At 46.9% G+C, this 26,818-nt stretch overlaps 1 protein-coding gene across 1 annotated transcript in view; it reads left to right on the top strand.

Annotated features, from left to right (window-relative positions):
• The window catches only part of TCF20 (transcription factor 20), a 245,710-nt gene that overhangs the window by 201,308 nt on the left and 17,584 nt on the right, over nt 1–26,818 (top strand). The window contains 1 exon segment of the mRNA XM_030207030.1: nt 14,058–14,107. Coding sequence (XP_030062890.1) covers nt 14,058–14,107 — 50 coding nt within the window.

Below are 26,818 nucleotides of genomic sequence, written 5' to 3'. Positions count from 1 at the left end.
TTGTACCCCACGCTTTCCCACTCATGGCAGGCTCAATGCGGCTTACATGGGGCAATGGAGGGTTAAGTGACTTGCCCAGAGTCACAAGGAGCTGCCTGTGCCTGAAGTGGGAATTGAACTCAGTTCCCTAGGACCAAAGTCCACCACCCTAACCACTAGGCCACTCCTCCACTTGTAATCACACATTACATTTGCCCTCTAAAAAAACACGTCACACAAAACCTTTTTCAAATAGATGCTGAAGGTCTATGTTCAGCATCTATTTGAAAAAGGTTTTATGTGGACATGTGTATTTTTAAAGGGCAAATGTAATGTGTGGTTTACAAGTACATGTAAAAACTTTTTCAAATAGATGTTGAACATAGACCTTCAGCATCTATTTGAAAAAGGTTTTATGTGGACATGTGTTTTTTTTAGAGGGCAGCCGCCTCTTAATTAGTACTTTTGGCGCCTTTTCTAAGCGTTTCTTCAGGTTCCTTCTCATCTAGTTATATTCGTTTTTTACCATGAACTGGTATAGGGATTTCTTATTTTTATGAGTCTTGTATGATCTAAGGTAGTATCTTTCTTATGATGCTCTTAAATTTTTTTTCACTGTTTTCTGGCCATCATAGCCATCTATAAGCTTGCCCTGGAGCATCGATTTACTCTCGTCTTTTAGAAACACTTGGTACCCCCCCCTATTAGTAAACGGCATTGCTTTATAAAATCTAGTTACTTGCCCTCTGTGTCTATTTTTACAGAGTGCATGTTCGTTGGCAACTTAGAATGGCACTTACCACAGAGTACACTGACCAAACAATTTTCAACCTGTACAATACCATAGATTAGTTCTCTATGGTTCTCTCCCCCTTTTATACCTCAAAAATTGGTCATATGCTTTACTAGGTCCTATTTTCTATAACTTTTTCTCTTTTATTTTTCATTTTTTTATGTGCTTTCATATTTTATTGCTTTTATATATTTCTCTATTTACTATTGTTTTCAACATTGTACTCAATCCATGTTCCACAGCATGTCCATATTCCATGTACCATTACCTTCATAGAAGTCTATTACCATGTTTCATTCATTTTTTAATGACAGATGTTCAGCTATATGCTTTAATATACTTGATTGTTTCTTATGTGTGGGTCCACTGGTTTCTTTCATAAATGAATATATGTTATACTTTTTATAATGTTTTATATATGTATATTTCATATACATGTATTGTCCATTGTTAATGTTTTTGAACTTTTTAAGTTTACATATATCCTATTTTCAAACAATATGTCTGCCTTTAAAAATTTTTAGGTTAAAGCTAAGTTGTGCATTTCCATCTATATTTGTTTAATTTAAATATAGTATGTTTTTATGTTTTATTATATATGTATGACAGATTTATATGGGTTTTTGTTTTTAGAACACCATTTGTGACCCCTGAGGCAGGCGTTTTGCGACACTGAAACACGGATCGTGTCAGGTTGTTGTGGAGGTTTTTCCTGTTTGCTGCCACATGGCTGTTTTTTTCATACTAGAGGGCTGATGCTTTGCATGGCTGTTACCACCAAGTCCATGTGGCAGAACTTATTCAGATGGGATAATTTATCCTTACCCCACATTGTCAGCACTTATAAATCAGCACAGATCTTAAAATACAAACAGAGCAGAGTTACCATGATCAAGCAAGTTGATTATGCCTTATATAACCAAGATTTGGCTATAGTAAAGTAGAAACCATTGTAAAAGCTGCAAACAGAGTCATATTCCAGTTCACCTTACCCCAGATAAGGTCAACATTCAGGTTTAAAAGTGAGCTGTGTGAAGCCCGGGGTGGGGGGGGGGGGCTTATGCTAGATGTTTGTCGAGAAAGGCCTTCAGCACATCTGGGGTTTCCAGTATGAAGGTGGTGGTATCGTGCGTTTTTATTTTTGGTGGATATTGTAGAGCAAAATTGATGCCTTGTTCAAACAATTGTGTTCAATAGTGGTCAGAAGTCTCCTTTGACTGGTGACCCTTGCAAAAAAATCTTGGAATATCAGAGGTTTTGCGTGTTTATATCCATGACCCAGCACTCTTGTACTAAAAGTTCATGGATATAAACCATTAACCATGTTTCATTCATTTTTTAATGAAAGATATTCAGCTATATGCCACAATATACTTGTTTGATTTTTATATATTTTAAATCCATGGTTAGACTGGATGGACCATATTTGCCGTCATTTACTGTGTTACTATGACCCGTTTGTTCTTATATCTGGCTATCAGCTGAGTGTTTTTTCTGCATAGTTGAAAATCCATGCTTTTACTGGGTGAGGTTTCCCCCGATCCTCTTTGAAAACTCCAGTTCGATGAATTCTTGCAGCCTTTAGCCAAGGCCCATCCAGTTCTTTGTTCTTGGACCCCGATGATCCGAGTATTATTCCAGCAGCCTCTGTTTTCCTGATCTTCCACTTGTGCATAGAGTGCCTTACAATTCCTTTCCAGCTCAGACACTCTGCCACTGATGTCAGACACATGGTCTTCTTGCCGGGGTGTTCTTTCCTCAGCATGTTGGATGAGTCTCGCTTGAGAATCCAGGCAACCTTCAATGTCCTTGGTAGCGGTATGTAATTTAGATAGCCTGTCATCCTAGATGCCTTGTTAATCTCTTTAATTTCCAGTTCTTGCAGCTCCACTACTGGAGTGGGTGTTTGTGTAGGAGACGCTGTTATCTCTACTGCTATCTTGCATATGATAGCCTTGCTATGGTCCTTGTGTAGTTGTGGTATTTTTTACCATTTTTAGTTTTTCTGCTAGGCATGTTTGTTCTTTTAAGAAATGATTACTGTGTTGAATTTAATACTCTGTATTGTATTTTTATTTATTTTTTTATTTTAATATAAACTGCATCAAGTCAATAAATCAGCATACCACTTTTCAGACCTGACATGGCAACAAGGTAGGTGTTCAGTCTGCTGATTTCAGGATAGTTGGTCTATACTGTAGAGCCAAAAAAGTGTGCATAAAAATGCAGCAAGTTGATAAAATGAAGTAAGAGGGGTTGGAAGAGGAGAGCAGACACCAGGCGTCAGTTCAGGAAGCTTCTATCACATTGATTTCTTAAATTATGTAAAATAAACCGATACGGTTGTTAACCAGCATACTGGCAAATGTCAATGGCTCTTGAATGATTCCTACTTTTAATTTTGTAATGGTTGTTTTGCTTTAGTAAAAAGTAATAAAAATTAGCAGGAAAAGAGAAAGTTTGGCATAAAATAAGGGTTGGATTGGCCCAAGGACCAGTGCAGAACCCTGGATTCAAATCCTAGATTAGGTCTTCTGTTCTCTGGGTCAGCTGAGGATGCCCCTGAGGAGATTGAAGCCTAGAAGCAGGAGTTGCACCTAAAGAGATGCAAGCCTTGGAAGAATCAGCTTGTCTGTAGCACTTCCTTGGCACAGTGGTCTTCAGCCCACAGGTTGAGGGCAGCACTTCTGCTGTGCAGCTGCCACCTTTATCAGTTTGAACCATCAAAGATCAACATCTTCTTACCAGATAGTGGGGCACCTATGCAGTTCAGGCTTCAGCTGGAGCTGGCAGAGGAGTAGATATCTCCTGAAGGTGCTAAGTATTGCTTTTCTCTGGACTGGAAAGGATAATTGTTCAGTATCAGGGTGGAAGGAAATAGAAAAGGCTTCTAGTGGTAGCCCAGGTAAGCAGAAGCTTGCGGTAGTGTTCAGTGATTTTGCCCTGTTATTATCCCCCACTCAAGGCAAAGCTGCTGGCCTAGTTTGTAAAGCACAGCTACTTTGGGGTGACTGTTGCTCCACTCGTTGGAGCTTGAGCTGCTAGGAAAAAGGGATGTCTCTAATGTCCAGGTGGGCGCCCACCTGGGTAGTAGGGATCATTACATAGTGTTGTTTGATATAAAGGCCAAGATGTAGTCTAGTCATACTAAACTCAGAGTCCTGGATTTCAAACACACTGACAAATAAAACAGGGAAGTATCTGAAGAAGGAGCTGGCAGGATGGATGGAAGTAATGGAAGTGGAAAAATAATGGGTTGAACTGATAGTGGCTGTAAAAAGGGCAACAGATCTTTGTGTAAGGAAAGTAAATGTATAGCTGAAAGAAACAAAAACATCATAATGGCATAAGCATGGGCAGAAGAAAATGGCCAAAGATGTACAGCAAAGTGACAAGACTTTTTTCAGGTATATTGGGAAGAGGAGGAAGGTTGGAGTTACAAAATTCAAAGGTGCTGAGGACCAATGTGTAGAAAGTAATGAGAGAAAAGTGGAAATTCTCTGCAAATTCTTTTGTTTGGTGCTCAAGGACTTAAACCTGGAGAAGGTCTGCAGATGATTGTCCAAGGATACATTTGGGAATGGTGTAGATTCATGAAAGAAAGTTGTTTATGAACAACTTGAAAAGCTGAAAATTGATAAAATCATGAGTCAGGTTCTTCTGTCTCAAAGACCCATTCAGATGGAAAATCTGTCCCCCATTGGTCTTATGGCTTGGCTATTGAAAGGTTGAGATTAAGAAAGAAGGGTTATCCAGAGGAGGTTATTTCTACCTTATTTCAGGCCCGGAAACATTCTATGTCGTCAGCAAATGCATGAGGTTGAAGACGTTTTGAGGCATAATGTTCCAAAAGAGATGTCTCACCTTTTGCCTTCCTTGCCACAAATCTTAGCCACCACACAGGAAGGTTTTAAGAAAAGCCTGGTGTATAATTCTCTTAAGGTTCAAGTGGTGGTGTTATAGAGCGTGTTTGTTCAACTCCTCATTGGCTGCACATCCTGACGTGGTATGCTTTCTTAAAGGTGTCAATCACCTCAAACCTCCTCTGTATTCCCCCTGTCCTGAGTGGAATCTATGGTGTTTGGAGTGTTGAGAAAATGTCCTGTTGAATCATTAAAGAATGGTCCAGTAAAAGATCTTATGTTGATGACTGTTTCTAGTGGCTGTTACAACAGCGCAAAGAACTTTGGAATTGCAGGCCATGCCCTTTAGGGATCCATTTCTGAGCTTTTCTGAAGCTGGGGTTTCCATCCGGGAATATAGCATTTTGCGTATTCTGGATGTCTTCGGATTCTTCTATGTTATCTAGAGGTTACAAATGAGGTAATGCCGCCTCAAAGGCTAAGCTTGCTCAGTGGATTAGAGAAGCCGTTTTTCTGCCTATGTTCATTCTGGCAAACCTCCTCCTCTGTTTGTAAATGCACACTCTACAAGGGTTCTTTCTACTTGTTGGCTGAGTGTCTCACTTTCTCTTGATGAGACTTGTAGATCAGCTTACTTGGTCCTCTATGCATACCTTTGCTAAGCAATATCGGGTTGATATCGTGGCTAGTTGTATTTGTGGACTGCTTTGCTACAATCCTACAAGTTTCTGGATTGATATGCTGGGACGACAAGGAAGGAAAAATGTCTTACCTGATGATTTTCTTTCTTTCAGTCGTACCATATGAATCCAGAAGCCTGCCCTTGGAGACTTCTACCTTTGTTTCCTGTTGGTATCTCTGTTCAGGTTACTGTTCAGGTTTGTTTCTTCACGTGTTTTCTGTATCAGTTCTGTGTAGTTCTTCTCTGGGAGGAAGGGCATGTTTGTAGTTCTTGCTGTTTACCTTCTGCTTTGTTATGAAATACTGAAGGACGACCAGAAGGCATGTTGTCCTGCATTTCTACCTGCTGGTAGATGGTCATAACCCACAAGTTTCTGGATTCATATACTGTGACTAAAGGAAAGAAATTTATCAGGTAAGACGCAATTTTTCCACAACTTAAGAGTTCAGATGTGCTGGACAAGAGTTTTTGACTTGTAAACTGGGAGTCTGTTCTGAACCAGCTCTGTCTCTATGTGAGAGAGAAGCTGGGAGGAACTCAACAGCACGCTGAGAGTAATGCTGTTTATACTTTTAAACTGGTGAAATCTTGATAGAGTTACAATAGCTTGAAAAGATAATACAACAGAATACGGCATAGACAGTTTCGATCCAGAAAGGAAATATACTGCATATCCTCCTTCAGGTCTGGAGAGTTAGAGAAAAGGGGAGGGGGAACAACTAGAACAGGCAAGCCAATAGGAAAAGTCCCATAAGACATAGGGAACTGGACATGTACTCTGAAAAAGCTTATTACAGGTAACTACAGGATTATAGGGATTTGTAGTCTCGTGATATATCCTGCCATCTGCATCCATGTAAATGATTGGCAAAACACAAATTAAAAGCTTAAATTTCTTTCACACTAAAAAAAAAAAAAAAAGTTGCATAGAGGAAGGTAACTTGTATAGAGCAGCTGTTAAAATACTAAAAAACAAAAGGCAGTGCCTGCACAGAGCAGCAAGTACAACTTCAGCCACATTTCTGGGCAAACTGGATGGGCCATACTGGTTTTTATCTACTGTCATTTGCCATGGTACTTTTTAAAAAGCTTCTGAAGCCATACGTTGCACTATTCCATATCAAGCTGATCAATCCATAGACTGGTGGGTTGTGTCCATCTACCAGCAGGTGGAGATAGAGAGCAAACTTTTGCCTCCCTATATGTGGTCATGTGCTGCCGGAAACTCCCCAGTATGTTCTCTATCTCAGCAGGTGGTGGTCACACACAGCAGCAGCTCTGGCTAGGCCTCCAAGCCTAATCCTTAGGTTTTGTTGAGGCCTGGGGTTGAGGGCTCTTTTGAGCAAGTGCAAACCTGGTGGTGCCAGGTCCCTCCTTTTCTCCCCCCTCCCGCTGGCTCCGTTTAAAAAAAAAAAAAAAAAAAAAAAAAATTTTAAACGTCTTTAAAGGCGTTTAATTCGACGTTTCTTTAAACGTTCATTGCAGCTACTCACTGGGACACCAGTTCGTTACAGCTCGGAGCGGCAAGCAGGTAATCTTACCTTTTTCTAGCGGGCAGGGGGTTCCCCGATTCTTCTCCTCGTGGCATATGGCGTCGGAGGGCGAGGGCGCAAAGGGTCGCTCCCCGGATCGCTGGAGCGCTTCTAGAGGGGATGCGGGGGTTTTACAGCCTGATTCGCCCTTGATGGGTGACAGTTTAGTGACCGATGAATGTCCCGGTCCTTCCTCCGGCGTGGCGGTTTTTCCCGCCATAAACGCCCATCCCCCGCTCCTCGCCTCCGCCATCTTGGCCGGCCACGCGGCTCGGACGGCTTCTTCGGGGGCCGCCCTTGAGGTTGGAGACATTAATGCCATGAACGCCCTTAATTTGGGCGACGGCACAAAACCGGCTAATGTTAAGAGCCGTTCTTCCCGCGCGGCTCCTTCGCGGAGTTTCGCGCCGGACGCCATTTTGGATGCGCAGCATGTCTCTCCCCCGCTATTGCGAGCGCCGGTTGAGAGTGCGTCTAGGGCTGTTGCCCAGGCTGCGGAAGTGCACAGTCTGGGGGGTTTCTCCCCCGAGTTTGTTTTGCTGCTGCATCAGGCTTTCCTCATGCAAAACGCTGCCCCTGCTCCCTCTTCTGATAAAGAGGTTGAGGTTCCCAGAGGTAAACGCCCTCGGGTTGATTTCCAGGCCTTGGAGGACTTTGTCTCCTCCGATGTAGATGAGGGCAGCGTGTCTGAGGTCTCCCAACGGTCCTTTGCGGATTCCTTGGAGGAGATAGATCCCCGCTCGGATGGAGCGGATGACCCCTCTGCAGCGCGGCTTTTTAGCCCAGAGGATTTGCCCAACCTGTTTTTACAGGCCATGGACACTTTGAAGATTTCCTCTCCGGAGGACGTCTCTCCCTCAGCCCCTGTTGGCTCTGCCATTATGCTGGGGACGAAGCGCCCGCCTAGATCCTTCCACGTGCATGATGCCATGCACACCTTAATTGCGGCTCAATGGGATGTCCCGGAAACGAGCCTTTAAGTGGCTAGGGCTATGTCCCGCCTCTATCCTTTGGCTGTGAGTGAACGTGAGGCCTATCTGTGGCCTACCGTGGATTCTTTAATCACTGCGGTGACTAAGAAAACGGCGTTGCCGGTGGAAGGTGGCACGGCCCTAAAGGACGCCCAAGACAGAAGATTGGAGGCGGCCTTAAGGTCGTCCTTTGAGGCAGCTGCTTTAAGTTTGCAGGCCTCAGTTTGCGGCTCCTATGTGGCCAGGGCGTGCCTGACTATGGTGCAGCGGGCTTCGCCCTCGGATCTTTCCTTGAGGGCTGATTGGCCGGCCCTGGAATCGGGCTTAGCCTATTTGGCAGACTTGCTGTATGATGTCTTGAGAGCCTCAGCTAAAGGCATGGCTCAGACAGTCTCTGCGCGGCGGTGGCTTTGGCTGAAACATTGGTCTGCTGACCACGCCTCTAAATCCCGCCTGGCTAGATTGCCTTTTAAAGGCAAGCTGCTCTTTGGGGTCGAGCTGGACAAAATCGTGACCGATCTCGGCACGTCTAAGGGCAAGAAATTACCAGAGGTCAGGGCTCGGGCTAGTACTCGTCCCGGTACCTCCAGAGGACGGTTGCTGGAAGCCCGTCGGTACCGCCCGGGCAAGTCGGGTTCCTCTGCCCCCTCTTCCTTCAAGAGGAATTTCTCCCCCAAGCAGCATTCCTTTCGCAGAGACCGCCGTCCCGGAGGTGCTCCCTCCGGTCCTCCCCCAGGGTCTCATACCCAATGACGGGGCCTTGGTCCACGCCCCAGTGCAGATTGGAGGACGGCTGTCCTCGTTTCTGGGCGAGTGGACCACTATAACTTCAGACGCGTGGGTGCTGGAAGTCATCAGAGACGGCTACAAGCTAGAGTTCTGCCAACCCTTAAGAGACGGGTTTGTACTCTCTCCCTGCAAGTCTCCGGTCAAGCTGTGGCAGTGCAGCAGACCTTGGACAACCTGATCCGCCTGGGTGCGGTCGTTCCGGTGCCAAAAAATCAGATTGGCAAGGGACGTTACTCCATTTACTTTGTGGTTCCAAAGAAAGGAGGTTCTGTCCGGCCTATCCTCGACCTCAAAGGGGTCAATCGGGCCTGGAAAGTGAGGCACTTTCGCATGGAGACTCTCCGCTCTGTTATAGCGGCAGTGAAGGCAGGAGAGTTCTTGGCTTCCTTGGACATCAAGGAAGCGTACCTGCATATTCCCATCTGGCCTCCTCTCCAACGCTTTCTGCGTTTTACAGTCCTGAGACGACACTTCCAGTTCAGAGCCCTCCCTTTCGGGTTGGCTACTGCTCCGCGGACCTTTTCCAAAGTAATGGGGGTCATAGCGGCCTTCCTGCTAAAGGAAGGAGTACAAGTCCATCCTTATCTGGACGACTGGTTGATCCGAGCCCCCTCTTATGCAGAGTGCGGCAAAGCTATGGACCGGGTAGTTGCTCTTGTGAGCTCCCTGGGATGGATCATCAACTGGAAGAAGAGCCAGCTGCGCCCGACTCAGTCCCTGGAGTATCTGGGAGTTCGATTCGACACCCAAGTGGGCAGAGTGTTCCTGCCAAACAATCGGATTGTCAAGCTTCAGGCTCAGGTGGACTAGTTCCTAGTAGCCTCTCCTATTCGGGCTTGGGACTACGTGCAGCTGTTGGGCTCTATGACGGCCACGATGGAAGTAGTGCCCTGGGCCAGGGCTCATATGAGACCACTACAGCTATCTCTGCTGCTGCGCTGGACTCCGATGTCGGAGGATTATGCTGTGCGCCTTCCCGTGGACCCAGCAGTGCGCAAGGCGCTGAGCTGGTGGACGCAGACAGACAAGTTGTCTGCAGGATTGCCTCTGGTGACCCCGGAGTGGATTGTCGTCACGACAGACGCCTCTTTGATGGGCTGGGGAGCCCACTGCTTGGGAAGGACAGCGCAGGGGCTCTAGTCTCCTGCAGAGGCAAGTGGTCTATCAACCTCCTGGAACTCAGAGCCATTCGGTTGGTGTTATTGGAGTTCATCCCGGTACTGGTGTTGTAGCCTGTACGGGTCCTGTCGGACAATGCCACGGCTGTGGCCTATATCAACCGCCAGGGAGGTACCAAGAGCGCCCCTCTAGCCAAGGAGGCTATGAGTCTTTGCCAGTGGGCGGAAGCGAACCTGGAGCAGCTTTCAGCGGCCCACATTGCCGGAGTCATGAATGTCAAGGCAGGACTTTCTCAGTCGCCATACCTTGGAGCCCGGAGAGTGGCAACTATCTGCTCAGGCGTTCTTGGACATCACGAAGCGCTGGGGCCAGCCGAGCCTAGATCTGATGGCGTCATCGGCCAATTGCCAAGTGCCGCGCTTTTTCAGCAGAGGACGGGACCCTCGATCCCTGGGAGTAGATGCTCTTCTCCAACAGTGGCCGACACAAGAGCTCCTCTATGTGTTCCCGCCCTGGCCCATGTTGGGCAGGGTGCTAGACCGGGTGGCAAAGCATCCCGGCAGGGTAATCCTGGTGGGTCCGGATTGGCCCAGACGTCCCTGGTATGCGGACTTGATCAGGCTCTCAGTCGACGATCCTCTGCGGCTGTCAGTGGAGCAGGGCCGGTTACATCAGGGTCCCGTGGTGATGGAGGATCCCTCTCCCTTTGGTCTTACGGCCTGGCTATTGAGCGGCAGTGTCTGAGGAAGAAGGGCTTCTCAGACAAGGTCATCGCCACTATGCTGAGAGCGAGGAAACGCTCTACTGCTTACGCCAGGGTTTGGCGTATCTTTGCAGCATGGTGTGAAGCAGGCTCACTTTCTCCCTTCACTGCTCCAATTTCTTCAGTGTTGGCGTTCCTGCAAGAAGGTCTGGAGAAAGGCCTGTCGCTCAGTTCCCTTAAAGTCCAGGTAGCGGCTCTGGCTTGCTTCAGGGGCCGCCTGAAGGGTGCTTCCCTGGCTTTGCAGCCAGATGTGGTGCGCTTTCTCAAGGGAGTTAATCACCTGCGCCCTCCTCTGCACTCAGTGGTGCCTGGTGCTAAGAGCATTGCAGAAGCCGCCTTTTGAACCCTTGTCGAGGGCATCTCTGAAAGACCTGACGTTGAAAGCAGTCTTTTTGGTGGCTATCACTTCAGCCAGAAGAGTTTCCGAGCTCCAGGCGCTCTCATGTCGAGAGCCTTTTCTGCAGTTCACTGAGGCAGGAGTGACTATTCGCACAGTGCCTTCCTTCCTGCCCAACATTGTTTCTCGCTTCCATGTGAATCAGCAGCTCTGTCTCCCTTCCTTTCGTAGGGAGGACTACCCAGAGGAGTACTCTGCTCTTAAATATCTGGATGTGAGACGAGTCATCTTCAGATACTTGGAAGTGACCAATGATTTCCGGAAATCGGATCATCTGTTTGTCCTGTTTGCAGGTCCTCGTAAGGGTCTGCAGGCTGCTAAGCCTACAGTGGCAAGATGGGTCAAGGAAGCCATTGCAGCGGCTTATGTGGCCGCGGGGAAGGTGCCGCCTATCCAGCTGAAGGCTCACTCCACGAGAGCTCAGGCGGCCTCGATGGCAGAGGCCGGATCCGTCTCCTTGGAAGAGATATGCAAGGCGGCAACTTGGGCTTCGGCTCATACATTCTCCAAGCATTACCGTTTGACTGTGGCTGCACGGGCGGAGGCCCGGTTTGGAGCTTCAGTGTTGAGGTCAGGGATTTCAATGTCCCGCCCTGGGTGAGTACTGCTTCGGTACATCCCACCAGTCTATGGATTGATCAGCTTGATGATATGGAAGGTAAAATTATGTATAATCATACCTGATAATTTTCTTTCCATTAATCATAGCTGATCAATCCATAGCCCCTCCCAGATATCTGTACTGTTTTTATTCTGGTTGCATTTCAGGTTCAAGTTTAGTCTTCAGTTATTTCAGAAAGACTTCGTGTTCAAGTTCTTTCACTTGGATTCTTCAAGAGTTGAGACGAGTTTGTGTTACAGTGAGCTGCTGCATTCCTCTCCCCTCCGTTTTACGGGGCTGGATTGAGACATAAATTCTGCCGGCACTCCCTCCCGCTTCGTGCGGCTGTAGGGCAGCTTTGTACCCCTCCCGCTTCGGCGGTGTTAGGGTCAGTCAGCTCCTCCCGCGGTTGCGGTTGCAGGATAAGCCAGATCCCCCCGCATCGGCGGGTGTGGTGTCCCTCCCCCGCTCCGCGGGGATGAGCTGGACGGATTCCCCTCCCCCACTTGTGTGGGGATGAGCTGGGTTAATTCCCCTCCCCCGTTTCGGCGGTGGTGAGCTGGGCAGAGTGTCCCTTCGTGGGTGTAATTCTCTAAGTGCTGAGTCCTGCGGATGGAGCTTTGATATCGACATACTGAGGAGTTTCCGGCAGCACATGACCACATATAGGGAGGCAAAAGTTTGCTCTCTATCTCCACCTGCTGGTAGATGGACACAACCCACCAGTCTATGGATTGATCAGCTATGATTAATGGAAAGAAAATTATCAGGTATGATTATACATAATTTTACCTTCACCAGCCTTTAGTTGCTAGGGTCTCTAGGCAACTGTGTTTTTCAAGTCCTGCTGTATAGGCAGCATTCAAAGCCTTGGGACATATGAGGAAGGGGGAATTGGTGATTGCACAGTAGTGACACCTGATAACCAGATTTAGGCCCCATGATTGCAAAGTTGTTAAGGTGCTTTGATGTATGGCCCTGGCCTGGGACTGCCATTTCTGTAACTGAGAGAAGATATAAAATAGGAAACGAATCCCCCTATAGTTGTAAATGAGAACTCATGGCTCCACATACTGGCCTTGTTTCAGATTCAGCTGGAAACCCAGAGGATCAGAAGGAAACTGCTGAGTCAAAAAAGAGTTGTGCCATGAAATAAGTTGTGGACAGATACACGTGAAAGCATAGGTGCTGTGGAGGATAAATATTTAAAGGGACAACTGTATATAAAACCTTTGCTAAAAGTTGAAAGTTTTTATAAGAGCTACAGGAGGGCAGAGGAAAAGGAGGAAGTATATAGAAATAAATCTGTTATATATATATATATATATATATATATTTGTAGAATATGGGTTTTTACATGGAAAATTAATCTAACATTTTTTTTTCTACAGAGTACTAATTTGTAATGCCATTTATGGCAGAAAAAGGGTGCAGCTGGAAAATCTGGCAATGTATTCTTCTTGCAGGAATATCTTCTATGTAGGGAAAATAAGTCAATAGATAGATGGTTGCATTTGAACTTAGATTAATTATACTTAGAAATTTTAAAAGCCTTAATTTAGGACGTGTATAGGGTGATTGACATCCAGATTGAATTTCTACGTATATTTTACAAGAGGCTTGGCCCTTGTCCTTAGAAGAACCTCTTGTAAAATAGATGTAGGACTGTATTTTCTTTCACATCCATTGGGAGCAGTGATTTCAAAAAGCTGCTTGTGTGGAAAACAAATATGCATGGGAGCAGGCTTTTGAAATTCTTGCTCCTAGGTTCAACATTGCCCTGATCCCTCTCCACCAAGCATGGGCTGGTGGACTCAAATACCTCCTAACATTCTTCCTCTGCAATCACATTGTGTCCACCCAACTCCTGGCAACAACAACCCCCGCCCCACCCCCCCCCACCCCCCCCCAAGGCTGTGCCACCATCATCACCCCCCTCCCCAAACCCCAACCCTGGAGGCATTGCTCCTACTTCTGCTAGATACCAGGGACTCCTGATTTAAGGCTGGAGGTTTGGGAGTCTGCTGGATATGGGGAAGCTCTGAGGGGGGGTGTTCAGTGTTCTGCAGGATGAAACACCTGAAATATTGGATGTATGGAGGTGGGGTGGGGACGATTGGATAGATGAAATTGTGGGGAGGGGCATCTGTTGCCGGTGGTTGTAACTTGTAGAGAAGGGGGCAACCTCTGGATGCCTGAGGACAGGTATAAATGCTGATGTCTACAATTTTTCTTATCAGTGGACTCTCGTAAGATGAGGAATCCCTCCCTCCTACCACTCCTCCTGGCCATGTAAGCATGCTGAGAATCACCATATGTAAATAGCCCCCTTTCTAAAATGACTTTCACACGTGGAGATGTTTTTATACTTCTAGAAACTGCTATTTACATCTGGGGATGCTTCTGAAATAAGAGCCTCAATGTGATAAACTACTAACAGATTTTCACCAAACTAATGAATTTTGTGCATTTATTAAGCCATCTTTGCCATTGAAATTTGTGCCATAAAGTTGTTACTTTGCTAAAGTTTTTCTTCCAATTAATCATTCTATCTTTCCTCCTTGGCAGATTGTTTACTAAAAGAAGAGAATTTCTCTGTGCGATGCCCAAAGCACAAGGTAAGAACATTTTCTTTATTGGCACAGCCTTTGCTGGACAGCTCTAAGATTCTTACCCTAAGGTTATTTCATAAGAACAAGCCATGCTGAGCTAGACCTAGATCTTTCAATACCAGCATCTTTTTTTTTTTTTTTAAGAAACATTACTATCCCTCAGTTGTTGGCCTTATGCTCAAAGTATACTTTTGTTATAATCCTATTTGGAGTAACTTTGCTTTTATGAAAATGACTGTAAAAACAATTGTGAAGGATTTTTCTTTTCATCACAAATAGAGCTCTTTAAATTCTCTTTCCTAGAGTTGAACAGTGAGGCACTACACTATTTAAAATCAATTATTTTCTACTTGATGCAAGAACAGATTGGCACTGGCTCTTGCAAATTTTGAGGTAATGAATTGTAATTTTTTAGTGGCTATCAAAATATATTGACCTGAAGGTTAAAGCTGAAATCAGCATTTCCTTTGTGAAATATTACATTTTGGTATGCATGGAAAACGGGGTCGGTATAAATTCCATGCATATGTTGCTGTTTTTCTGAGGAAAAGCTGGTATGTAGTCCTTATGCCTGGGTGAGGATCTGTTAGAGCCCAGGCCAGAAAAAGTAATCAAAGCTCTCAAAGATTTCTGCAGTATTGAACCCTATGTGTGCAGGGCTGCTTGTGTCTGCCCTGCCATGTGGGCCCACCTCAGTTCTGTTTCTTCTGCAGTACCCAGTTGACTTGATTTCTCATAGTTTCGAGTCAGTAAAATGCTTATTGGTTAAGGATTGTTTTCCATGTTAAGGTGAAACCAAAGGGATCCATTTTCCTTGTTAGAATGGTCTAGGTAGGTTCTTCATTGTGTCTAGTGATATCTTTGATTCCTTGTCATCAAGCAGATGAAGCCATTACGTATGGGTTGTGTCCATCAACCAGCAGGGGGAGATAGAGAGCACTCAACTTTTCACAGTGCCTCATGGCCAGCCAGCTCCACTGCCTCTTCAGTATTCTCTATTTCCCCAAGCAGGGTGTCTGCAGCTTCTTCGAGCTCCATCAAAAATCTGCCTGGGGGTGGCTCCTGGCTTGCCAGTTGTTAGCCGGGGTGTTAGAGGCTATAGCAGCTTCACTTTGAAGGCACATAGGTTAGCCCTTTCCCTGCCTTACCCATGCCCCCGTGGATGTGGACATATTAGCTTGCTTTTCCCTGTCCTTTCCCACTCAGTGGATGCAGGCACATTGGTTCGCCTTTCCCTGCCTTTCCCACTCATCTGAGCCTCCGGAGTTCTTATTACCTCTGCTTTCCTCACAACCTTAAAAAAAAAAAAAATGGAACAGAGGTTTTCCTTTGATTCTTCTATGGGACCGAAGCTGTGATACTTGGTCCGGTGAGGTAAGAGTGTTTTCTAACTCCTCCGGGGTGGGCCCGCGATCGGGGCGTTTTTGGCGCGAAACCGCCATTTTGAATTTTCCCACCGTTTTCGCCGATGGCTGCAGAGAATGTAAAGCGCTGTTCCCGGTGTGGCAAGCGCAAATCAGCAGCGGGGCTCTGTAAATCGTGCTGTACAGGCGTAAAAGCCGGCCCGAGCATGGCGAGCGATGATTCTTCCCGCTCAGAGCTGGCAGCGGACGCCATTTTGAATTCTCCGCATGGCGTGGCCTCCGTAGAGACGGAGAGCCCTGAGCCCGGGGGGGGGGGGGGGGACCTCGAATTGAGGCTATTCAGGGAGCGGCTAGCCCCGGACGGGATCTGGGTGCCCAGGGCGAGTTTTTCTCCCCTGATTTGTGTTATTGCATAAAGCATACATGCTGAAAAGAGCTCTCCCTCAAGGGTCATCTGAGGCCCCTTCTATTGTCCCCCCGTCCCCCGGTGGATTGTGGCCTGGGACTGCCCGCTGAGGCTATTTTCCATGATAATTGGCATAAAGAAAAGCGTAGAAGGGCTAATTCCCCTTCAGATTGTGGTGCACCTCGAACCCCCCCCCCCCCCCCCTCGTGGTCGGGCTGTGAGGATTCGGAGAGTTCTGGCAGGCCTTCGTGGTCTGAGGAGCCAGAGTCAGGTGCAGAATTGCCACAGGATCTAGATGATCCCTCCGCGGTGAGGATTTTCCACCGTGATGAGCTGCCAGCGCTTATTTCAGATGCCCTACAGGTCCTTTCTATTGAAGAGCCTGACAGTGGCACGGCCTCCTCTGTGAATCCTAGGATGGCTAGTACCAAAAAGCCTGCTCGAGCCTTTCCTTTGCATGACTCCATCCAGGAGCTTATTTCCGCTCAGTGGGCTGACCCCAAGGGACCTTTGAAAGTTTCCAGGGCCTGGGGCAATTATACCCTCTGCGTGAAGAGCGTTTGGCTCGCTTTGCAATGCCTAAAGTAGATGCCCTAGTCACTGCGGTGACAAAGAGAACTACCCTCCCTGTGGAAGGAGGAGTTGCCCTGAAGGATATACAAGACCGTAGGCTGGAAGCAGCACTTAAACGGTCTGTTGAAATTGCAGGTCTTACTGTTCGGGCATCTGCATGCAGTTGTTATGCTGCTAGAGCCTGCCAGGCGTGGTTGCAACAGGCAGTGGAACAGCTCGGAGATGGAGCGGAGCCCTTCTCGGATGTGGCTCCGCGGCTGGAGTCGGCCTTGTCCTTTTTGGCTGATGCCCTTTATGATATTGTCAGAGCTTCGGCTAAACAAATGGCAGTAGCAGTGGTGGCTCCCCGTCTTCTTTGGCTACGACATTGGGCAGCGGACATGGCTTCTAAGCAAAGGTTGGTGAAGTTGCCCTTTCAAGGCCTTCTCCTATTTGGTGAGGAGTGGGAAAAAAAATTGTTAAAGGCCTGGGAGATCCTAAACCCCAGCACTTGCCCGAAGATAGGCCGAGGCCTTCCTCCAAGGGCCAGGCGGTCCACTCCTCTTATAGACCTCGCTTCCGTGACGCTAGAAGGTACCGCCTGGGGCGTTCTGGGTTCACTTCTCGTGCCCGTTTTTCAGCAGAGGAGCTCCTTTCGCTTGGACAAGCGTTCCGCAGCCACCGGCTCTAGGACTGGAGTTCAGGGGCGACCCTCTCAGTGATGGTGCGCCAGCCCCCTCCTCGCTTCCTGTCATCAGAGGACGTCTTTCCCTCTTTGCCGAGGAGTGGGCCAATATTTCCTCAGATCAGTGGGTTCTGGACCTGATCAGAGATGGCTACAGAATAGAATTCAACACCCCAGTAAGAGACGTGTTTGTGGAGTCCCGATGCGTTTCTGCTGCCAAATGGGCGGCGGTAGAGGAGACTTTGCAAGGTCTGATTCAGTTAGGGGCCGTGTCCCCGGTACCTCCCGTCGAACACGGCTACGGCCGATACTCCATCTACTTTGTGGTGCTGTGAAAAGGTGGGTCTTTTCGCCCTATTCTGGACTTAAAAGAATTAAACAAGTCCCTGATAGTGCGGCATTTCCACATGGAAACCCTGCGCTCCGTCATTGCTGCTGTACAGCCAGGAGAGTTTCTCACATCTCTAGACCTGAAAGAAGCTTACTTGCACATACCAATTTGGCCCCCACACCAGAAGTTTCTGAGGTTTGCGGTGTTGGGAAAACATTTCCAGTTCCGGGCCTTGCCTTTTGGCCTCGCCACAGCTCCCCGAACCTTTTTGAAGGTAATGGTGGTAGTAGCTGCTTTGCTCAGGTGAGAAGGTATCAGGGTTCACCCGTACCTAGATGACTGGCTCATCAGAGCAGACTCTGTAACAGAGAGCTATCAAGCTACAGCCAGAGTGGTCTCAGTACTTCAATCTCTAGGCTGGGTCGTCAATATGGCCAAAAGTCACCTGACCCCCTCACAATCTCTAGAATATTTGGGGGCCAGGTTCGACACAGACTTGGGCTATGTATACCTACCCGAGCTAAGGTGGTGCAAGCTTCAGAATCAGGTCCGTCTGCTCCTGAGGATGCCCCGCCCGCGAGCTTGGGACATTGTCCAGATGCTGGGATCGATGACAGCCACATTGGAAGTGGTGCCCTGGGCAAGAGCGCACCTGAGACCTCTACAGTATTTCCTACTTCAAAGATGGTCTCCAGTTTCTCAGGATTATCAATGCAGACTTTCTTGGCTCCCTGCGGCCCGACTCAGCATGGAGTGGTGGCTCTCAGACAGCATGCTGCGGCGAGGAATGCCACTGGCGCTCCCCGATTGGTGTCTAGTAGTGACAGATGCCAGCCTGAAGGGCTGGGGCGCACATTGCAAGGGGAAGCATGCCCAGGAACTATGGACACCCGAGTAGTCGGAGTGGTCCATCAACCGCCTGGAGTTGAAAGCGGTGTTTCAGGCGCTTCTGGCCTTTCAAGTGACCCTGGAAGGATTGGCTGTCAGAGTGATGTCGGACAACACGACAGCAGTGGCCTACATAAATCGACAAGGCGGCACTCAGTGCAGAGCACTGGCTGCGCAGGCCGAACAGATTTGCCACTGGGCTGAGCTGCATCTTCAGTTTCTGTCGGCAGCTCACATTGCAGGTCAGAGCAACGTGCAAGCCGATTATCTAAGCAGGCATCAGATCGATCCAGCAGAATGGGAACTAGCCGACGAAGTATTCCTGCAGATATGTGCCAAATGGGGCAAGCCCATGATGGATCTTATGGCGACAAGTTCAAATGCCAGTCCCGTGCTTCTTCAGCAGACTGAGATATCCTCGCTCGGCAAGATATATGCAGTGCAGCAACATGGGCTTCTAAGCTCTCTTTTGCCCGACATTACAGGCTGGATGTGGCTGCTAGGAGGGATGCGCGTTTTGGAGCACAAGTGCTAGCGCGTGGTGTGACATGTTCCCACCCTATATAGGGATTGCTTTGTTATATCCCATACGTAATGGCTTCATCTGCTTGATGACAAGGAAGGGAAAATGAGGTTCTTACCTTGGTAATTTTCTTTCCTTTAGTCATAGCAGATGAAGCCATGAGACCTCCCTGTATGATTGTCTGTATGATGTGAATCTGTTTCAGGTTCTGTTCTTGTTTCTTGAAGTTCCTTCCTTGGGAGAAAGTTGGAAAACAGTCTTCAGGATTCATGTTCACTTATAGGAGGATGAGTCAATTCCCTCCAGTTTATGTTTTGGAGGATGAGTTTATTCCCTCCAGGAGGTTGCGTGTATCCCCTCCAGTTATACAATAAGGAGGACGAGTTTATTCCCTCCAGGAGGATGTGTTCATTCCCTGCTTTTGAGTTCATGCCCTTGTTAAGGGGCCATCGTTCGCTGTGAGGAAAGTTCGTTATTCCCGTTGCGGTTTGCCATACTGCTTTGGAAGCTTCAAATACTGAAGAGGCAGTGGAGCTGGCTGGCCATGAGGCACTGTGAAAAGTTGAGTGCTCTCTATCTCCCCCTGCTGGTTGATGGACACAACCCATACGTAATGGCTTCATCTGCTATGACTAAAGGAAAGAAAATTACCAAGGTAAGAACCTAATTTTCCCTTTTTAGTGGAACTGCACCTGTAGTAGCTTGGTATGGTCTCATTTTTAAACAATGACCCATTTGATTTTGTTGTAGCTGTTTTTTTGCCTGATGATTCAGAAATCAAAGACTCTAGATAGCTTCAACAAAAGTATGTGGTAGAGCAGGATAGTAACAATGACTTGACAAGTGCTGTGCCTCAAGCCTGAATAGTATATCCCTAGTTGAGCCCCCTGTCAGAAGATGACACCTAATGGTCTTTGTAAGACACAACAGAAAGAGCTCTTTAGGTCCAAGGGTATCGGAGGCATTGACATCAAAAGACCTGGAGCTGCACGAGTACTATGAATCTATTAATGATCCCCCTTGAGATTGAGCATTGATAGAGGCCATTGGTCTCAACAATTGTCAATTCCCCTTGAAACCAAGTGAAGCATTCTGTTTAATTGACATCAACATTGAGCGATTCCAATGTCATGTGTCAAGCAAAGGTGAAGACATCAGTCCTTGTTGGTATATAAAGCATGGAGCTCTTGGCAGTGGCTGTTTCTTCCTCCAGTCATTCTCACAGTGGACTCTGTCCTATCCAAGACATAAGGACCTTGAACAAATTTCTTGTAAAAGAAGCTTAATGCTTTTCCAGAAAAAAGGCTGACTATGCTCCCTGGGTTTGTAAGAGATACATCCAAGTCGCAAGAAGTGTCTCTGTAATTACACACCAGGGAATTGTGTGATTATATATGTTTACAAATTTGCACATAATCGCACAAGATTTTGTAATTTCCCCCAGGGTGAGACAGGTTTCAGCAAAGGAAAGTAAAAATGTGGGGCTGTTCACCCCATGTGGACCAAGTGAAAGAAGAGAGAGCTGCTGCCTTCTCCCACTGATATACCCATCTTCACTTGGGATTGCTGGTGGTACAGTAACTTCTCCCTCAAGATAAGATAACATGACCATCAGCAGAAGCAGCTACTAAAGGAAGTGTGAATCAAACTCTTGGTTCAACTTAAAGCCAGTTCCTCTATAAGTCATGAAGAGATCTCCTTCAATCTTTGCAGGTTTTAATTTAGCTGTCATAGATGTCATTCACTAAAAATCATGTTTGAGAACACATTTTTTGATGCAAAACACTTAAATTATTTCATGGACATACTGAGTTTTTATTACCCATTAATTTAACATAAAAGCACCACAGTGGTTCACATTATGCTCACAACATCTGGTGGTACTGCATAAAACTGGTCCTAAAGCCATGAATCCACTGACTAATGGAAAGTTAACATGCACATAATGCTACGTGGTAATTGCTGGCACTTAGTTGCTGGAGATTGAAGTTTGTCACTTAGCCCTGCATTGCTACTACCCATGACAAGCACAGGATTTCTACTGCCAAAGGAAATGCTCCCTCTTTTTATGGAGGAGATAGTGTGTTGTAGTTACAGCATTGAACTATGGGGTCAAGAGAGCTCTTTGGAATGGAAATCTTATCCTTTCTTTTACTGACTCCATATGACTTTATGCAGGTTATCTTATCTCTATCTGCTTTCATTCTACACAACTGCAATTAAGTAATGACAATAGTAAGTCTTTTTTCCTCCAACACTTTTGGAATCTTTTGTGCACTGACAAACGGATAATCAGAAGCAAACGCTGGTGCTAGAGGCTGTTAGTGCCATACTAGCACCGGCGTTTGCTACTGCCCCATGACCAGAGTCTCTGAGCGCGTGAAACAACGCGCTCAAGGGCTCTGAACGCAACTAGCATGCAAAGCAGGGTTAAACCTATTCATCCCCAATGATTAGCAACCAGCACGCTAAAGATTGAGTCGCTGGCTGCAGCAAACCCTACACCATCTCCGAGCTGACGTTAAGGTTTGCAGACCATTGGGGAGGAATGATGAGCCCTGTCCAGCATGTATTTGCATGCTAGCAGGCCCCCATTCCCCCCAACGAAGCAAACCCCCCCGGAACCGAAGACCCCCCCCCCCCCCCACCCCAGCGACGGTGAGCTGGAGGTCCAGTGCGATCCCTCCCCCCAGGTTCAATGAGGGCTGCAGATCCGGGTGGTCCCCAGTCTCCCCAACTCCCCTCAGCATTTCTAAAAGGTCCCTGGTGGCCCAGTGGGCTACAGACCCCCCCCCCCCCCCCCCCCCACACACACACACACACACAGTTCAGGGAGGGCTGGAGATCTGGTGGGTCTCCAGCCCCCAACTCCCACCACCTCCTACCTTTAGTTGGAGGAGGGAGGTAGCCTGCCTCCGTCCTCTTCCTTCGACGCCGCCTGCAAAATGGTGGCGCCCTGCCCAGTATATCCTGTTTGCACTGGGCGGGACTTCACACCGGATCTCCAGCCCTCCTTGAACCTGCGTGGGGGGGGGGGGGGTCGTTGGGGGGACCAGAATTCCAGCCCCCATTTTGCCTTGCTCAGAGTAGGGGTAGTTGGGGTCTGGTGGTCCCATGGACCTCCAGCCCCTGTGTTTGACAGGTCTGGGATTTTGACAGCCCAGACCTGTCAAACAAGTGCGGGAGGATTGTGCTGAGCGCATGCTCAGGCACAGTTCTCCCGCACTTCTACCCCATGATCAGAGATAATTGTGTGCTTAAATTTGCATGTCATTATCTCTGATCATAGGTCTAATAATGCCATGTGCTGTTCCAGTGCTATTTTTAGAGGACTGTTTGGAACAGCTTGGGGCTTTTGATCATCTGCCTGTGTATGTGCCAGGAACGTAGTTACCTCTTGAGGTGAAGACATTGGCAGAACATTTCCTTATCAACTAGACCAGTCTAGAATGTATGGATGATTCCTTTCAGGCAGCAAATGGAGACAAAGCTGTGACCTCTGGCCTACCATGAAGCACTATGGAGCCCCTAGATCTGTAGTATTCTCTGTCTCCAGCAGATGGTGATGGTCATTCCATTTGGCTGAACTGGTCTGCTGAGTGGAAGAGTAGCCTAATGGTTAGTGCAGTGGGCTGAGGTCCTGGGGAACCGGGTTCAATTCCCATTGAAGCTTCTTGTAATCCTGGGCAAGTCAATCTCCCATTGTGAGCCCACAGAGAAAGTACTAGCATATAATTTGTGCACTGCTGTGTATCTAGTAGTGCTAAAGAAATGATTAGTAGTAGTAAGGGAGCTCCTGGGCCCAGTTGAACTGGTTTCCCGGTTGAGCCTTGTGGTTGGAGGGAATCCTGAGGTCCTGCCAGGAACAAGCACACATGAGTATTACCCAGAGGAATATTGGTCACTCCCCATCCTAGATGGGTCTTGCTGGCACTTGATTTTCCCCTTTCTTTTTTTCACCATTTCTCTTCTCCCCCTCCTCCTTGACTGTTTCTCTGCTGGATAGATAAATAAATACACAAAAGTAGAGGTCCTTTATTGTGAAGAAGCAGTGCAGGGTATATCTCCCTGCCAATAGCGGTAATTTCCTTATGAGGAAGAGGGAGCTCTGTGGGTTGCTGTAATCCTGAGTCTCGGCTGCTGCTGCTGCTACTACTACTACTACTTATTTATATAGCATTACTAGAGGTACACAAGTAAGAGACAGTCCTAACAGAGCTTCCATATCATGCTGACAATCCATAGACTGGTGGGTTGTGTCCATCTACCAGCAGGTGGAGATAGAGAGCAATCCTTTTGCCTCCCTATATGTGGTCATGTGCTGCCGGAAACTCCTCAGTATGTTCTCTATCTCAGCAGGTGGTGGTCACACACAGCAGCAGCTCTGGCTAGGTCTCCAAGCCTAATCTTTAGGTTTTGTGGAGTACCTGGGGTTGAGGGCTCTTCTTGAGCAAGTGCAAACCTGGTGGTGCCAGGTCCCTCCTTTTCTCCCCCCTCCCGCTGGCTCCTTTCAAAAAAAAAAAAAAAAAAATTTTGGACATCCTTTAAGGGCGTTTATTTCAACGTTTATATCAGCGTTTATTGCAGCTGCTCACTGGGACACCAGTTCATTACAGCTCGGAGCGAGAAGCAGGTAATTTTTACCTTTTGTAGCGGGCAGGTTTCATATACTGAAGGCAGAGGGAGTTGGGCGTCCTGGAACACCATGTGCTTTCAGTGTTCTCTTGTCTCCACCTGCTGGTAGGTGGATACAACCCATCAGTTAATGGATTCATCTACTGTGACTAAAGGAAGAAAATGTTGGATCTAATCGAGGGAGATAAGGTGCTCAGGGGGACATGGAGGAGATATCGAAGATGTCAGGGTCAAAAATATTGGTGCTCCAATAGCACAGGCGTATAATCTTGCATACCCAAAAGCCAATTCCCCAAATGGTGCACATCAGACATGCTCGATTGTATTTCTTAATGTCAGGAATACCTTAAACCTCCCCTCTTTCCAAGAGCCCAAAAGAACCAAAAGGGCATCTTGGGCTTAGCCCCCCACCCCAACAAAATTTAATTAAGTTTATACAAAGATCATACATCCCTTTGTAAAAGCTTTAAAGGCAATAATATGAAGTGTGTATAACCAGCATGGAAACTCTGTCATCTGAAATAGGTTAACTCTACAGTGTAGACTGAAGGAGAGGTGTCTCAGACGAAGTAGTGTATCATAAGTACCTCGCAGCAAACAATCTATATTAAGACGTTATATATCTGAAGTATGCATGGTGAGCTGTTACTCAAGATATTGGCATGAAAAATCAGCCCATTTAAGAGGGAAAGCACCTTGCAAAGAATCTTGAAGATCTTGCCTAGATGCCAGCGCTAAAGGTTTCGTAAAGTTCAGTTTAAACCTGGAATAGTCCTCGTATTACTCGAAAACTTCCATCAAAGCTGGAAGAGATGTCCGAGAGTTAAGGATGTGAACCATCAACATCCACAAATGCGGAGATTTTAAAATTGGAGATGCCCATCTCTAAGCTATGTATTTCTGGGTGAGATTTAATTTCCAAGACTACAGAATCTATGGTTAGAACAAATAAAAGTGGGGATAGAGAACATCTCTGCCTGGTTCCCCACCATATAGGAAAAGGAGCAGAGGTAACCCCATAAACAGAAATGAGTGCTTGTGGATTGGGATATAATACTTTGAGTGTCTCAACAACAGCAACAAAACTCTGAATACCATATGCCTCTAGAACTCTAGTTTGCTGTGGGGGAGCCTTGGCTTGGGTGTTCCAATTGGTTGCAGTGTCAGGATATGTTCTGAGTCAGAACCTCAGATTGGTGAGGAAGCAGCAAGTACCTCGTTTTCCTTATGGAGCCACATGCTCCCTGAGAAAACCATAGTGGATTTTATTCCAGTAAATGATGTGTTAAGAATATCCTTGTCTTTGATTTGGTAATACTGTCTGGCTAGTCCTTGGACTTTATATTGTCTAGTCAGCCATTTTCTTCAGATCTCTCCCCTATTTCTCCCTCTCTGGCAGGAGTTGCTTTGGGGAGGGAGATGTCCTGGCAGACTCCCCCAGGATTTTCTGGAGCAGGAACAAAATATGCAGCAGAGATTTTTCTTCAGAATTTGTTTTGTTCTCCGTATTCTATTGTGCAAAGTGCAAGACTCCGTTTCAGGCCAGGTGATCAGGGACTATCCTAGCATGTCAGAGGAGGCTTCACAGAAAAGCAGAGGGCCTGTTTTGGGGATCTGAGTGGACTAGGAGGCATATTTGTGGACCTCTGATATGAGGCTGGACTGGAAAAATGCAGAGTATGTGGTGAGAGGCATTCACTAGGGAGATGATCCCTGTAGAGGAAAAAGATGACTCAACAGTGGTTTGCCTGTTCTGGAGAGAAGAGCTTTTGGTTATGATCTTGCAGTATTTCTGAGCTCCCTATACACAGAGTCCAAGGGTCTAGGGTATACATTCTGTAAGATTCCTGTAAGCAACTAGATTTTTCCAAATGTACCAGGCAATACAGCCCTGATCTGAGATGCTCTGGAGGCAGGCCTCAGTGGAGGCAGGGCCATGAGTAAGCTTTACCTGTTGGTCTGGGTGGGAGGGGGAAAAGAATTTGAAACTACTGAAGGTGGGTACCTTGGGCATGATGGTTAACAAGAAAATGACCATCTCTGTGGAGGGGCATTAAAGTGCTGAAAGATATGCAGGGTCACAAGCTCAAGTCTTCATAGAAGCGGGCCTTTGTGGTAGCAGTCCTGGGTCTGCAGGCAGCCATGTCTAGTGCTTATTTGTCTAGAGCTTGTTTGCACTTGGTTTAACACTCAGAGCTAGATGATCACAGTACAAGAGATACAAGTCACTTGGAAGCAGGTATGGTTTATGTTGCACAAGACTTGTATAACCTTGTCAGAATATCGACCAGATCTGTGGCAGCATTAGTTTTGACCACTGTCACAATATCCGAGAATTTGATTGACAAAAAGAGTAAAAAAAATAAATTATGTACAAACTAGGTAAGCATAGAATAAAATACAATAAAAATCATACTGCAGTCACACACACTAGTCCTGTACCTCATGGCTAGGAGGACCTGTTACCAGATGGCAGGGTGTTGTCTGTTTGGGCAGGTCTGGCATCTGCTTGGTCCGTGTTGAGTCCCAGTGCAAATTATGTACCCTGCCCGTTTTTTTATTCTTTGCTGGTCTCTCTCTCACATATCAGGCTGTTCATGTGTTAAGCTCATCCTTAGACAAAGGCTGCTCCCCCCCCCCCCCCCCCCCCCCCCCCCCCCCCCCCCCCCACACACACACACACATTTCCACATGCTTTCACATCTATACTAGGTTCTCTTGCAAGCTAGTTAGTAAATTTCCATTGCAAAATAAAACCATACGCCTTTTTCTCACACAGCACATGGTGCCCAATTGGTCCACAGATAAGACTTCAAAGACCCACTTTTGCAGACTTCCTTTTTTTGCTGAGGATTTGGAGAAGTTAGTGAAATTTAGGAATAGTGAAGTTGTACAAACTACCAAATATTAGCTGAGGAGGAGATCTCATTTTATAGGAAGGTTAAGGTTCAGGTAGGATAGATGTGCATACAGAACTCCTTTTTCTGAGCAGTAACAACTCCAGAATAGATAGTTGTCCTTTTGACTTGGCTGCATAAAAAGCTCCCAGGGACTGAAGGCCACTAAAAGTGCAATGACATGTTAGGGTCCTCTCTTTGACACAGAAAATAGGAGGTTGACTAACAAACTGGGGAACACAATAATAGGCGAGTTCAATTCTCCGAGAACAAAGCAGTTCATAATTCTTTCATGTGGGCAACACGTTCCCGCATTGCTCGGTCCGAAACTTATGATGAGCTTTACAAGCGCTTTGTGAAGCACGAGACATGCTCCACCATGCATGCTTAAATGCCTTCCCACGGTTACCTCTGAACCCTCCCCTCCACTCCGCCC

Source organism: Microcaecilia unicolor, chromosome 1, assembly GCF_901765095.1.
Source record: "Microcaecilia unicolor chromosome 1, aMicUni1.1, whole genome shotgun sequence".
In the NCBI taxonomy this organism is placed as follows: domain Eukaryota; kingdom Metazoa; phylum Chordata; class Amphibia; order Gymnophiona; family Siphonopidae; genus Microcaecilia; species Microcaecilia unicolor.
Note: the sequence above shows the minus strand (reverse complement) of the source record. Positions and strands in the feature narration are given on the sequence as shown.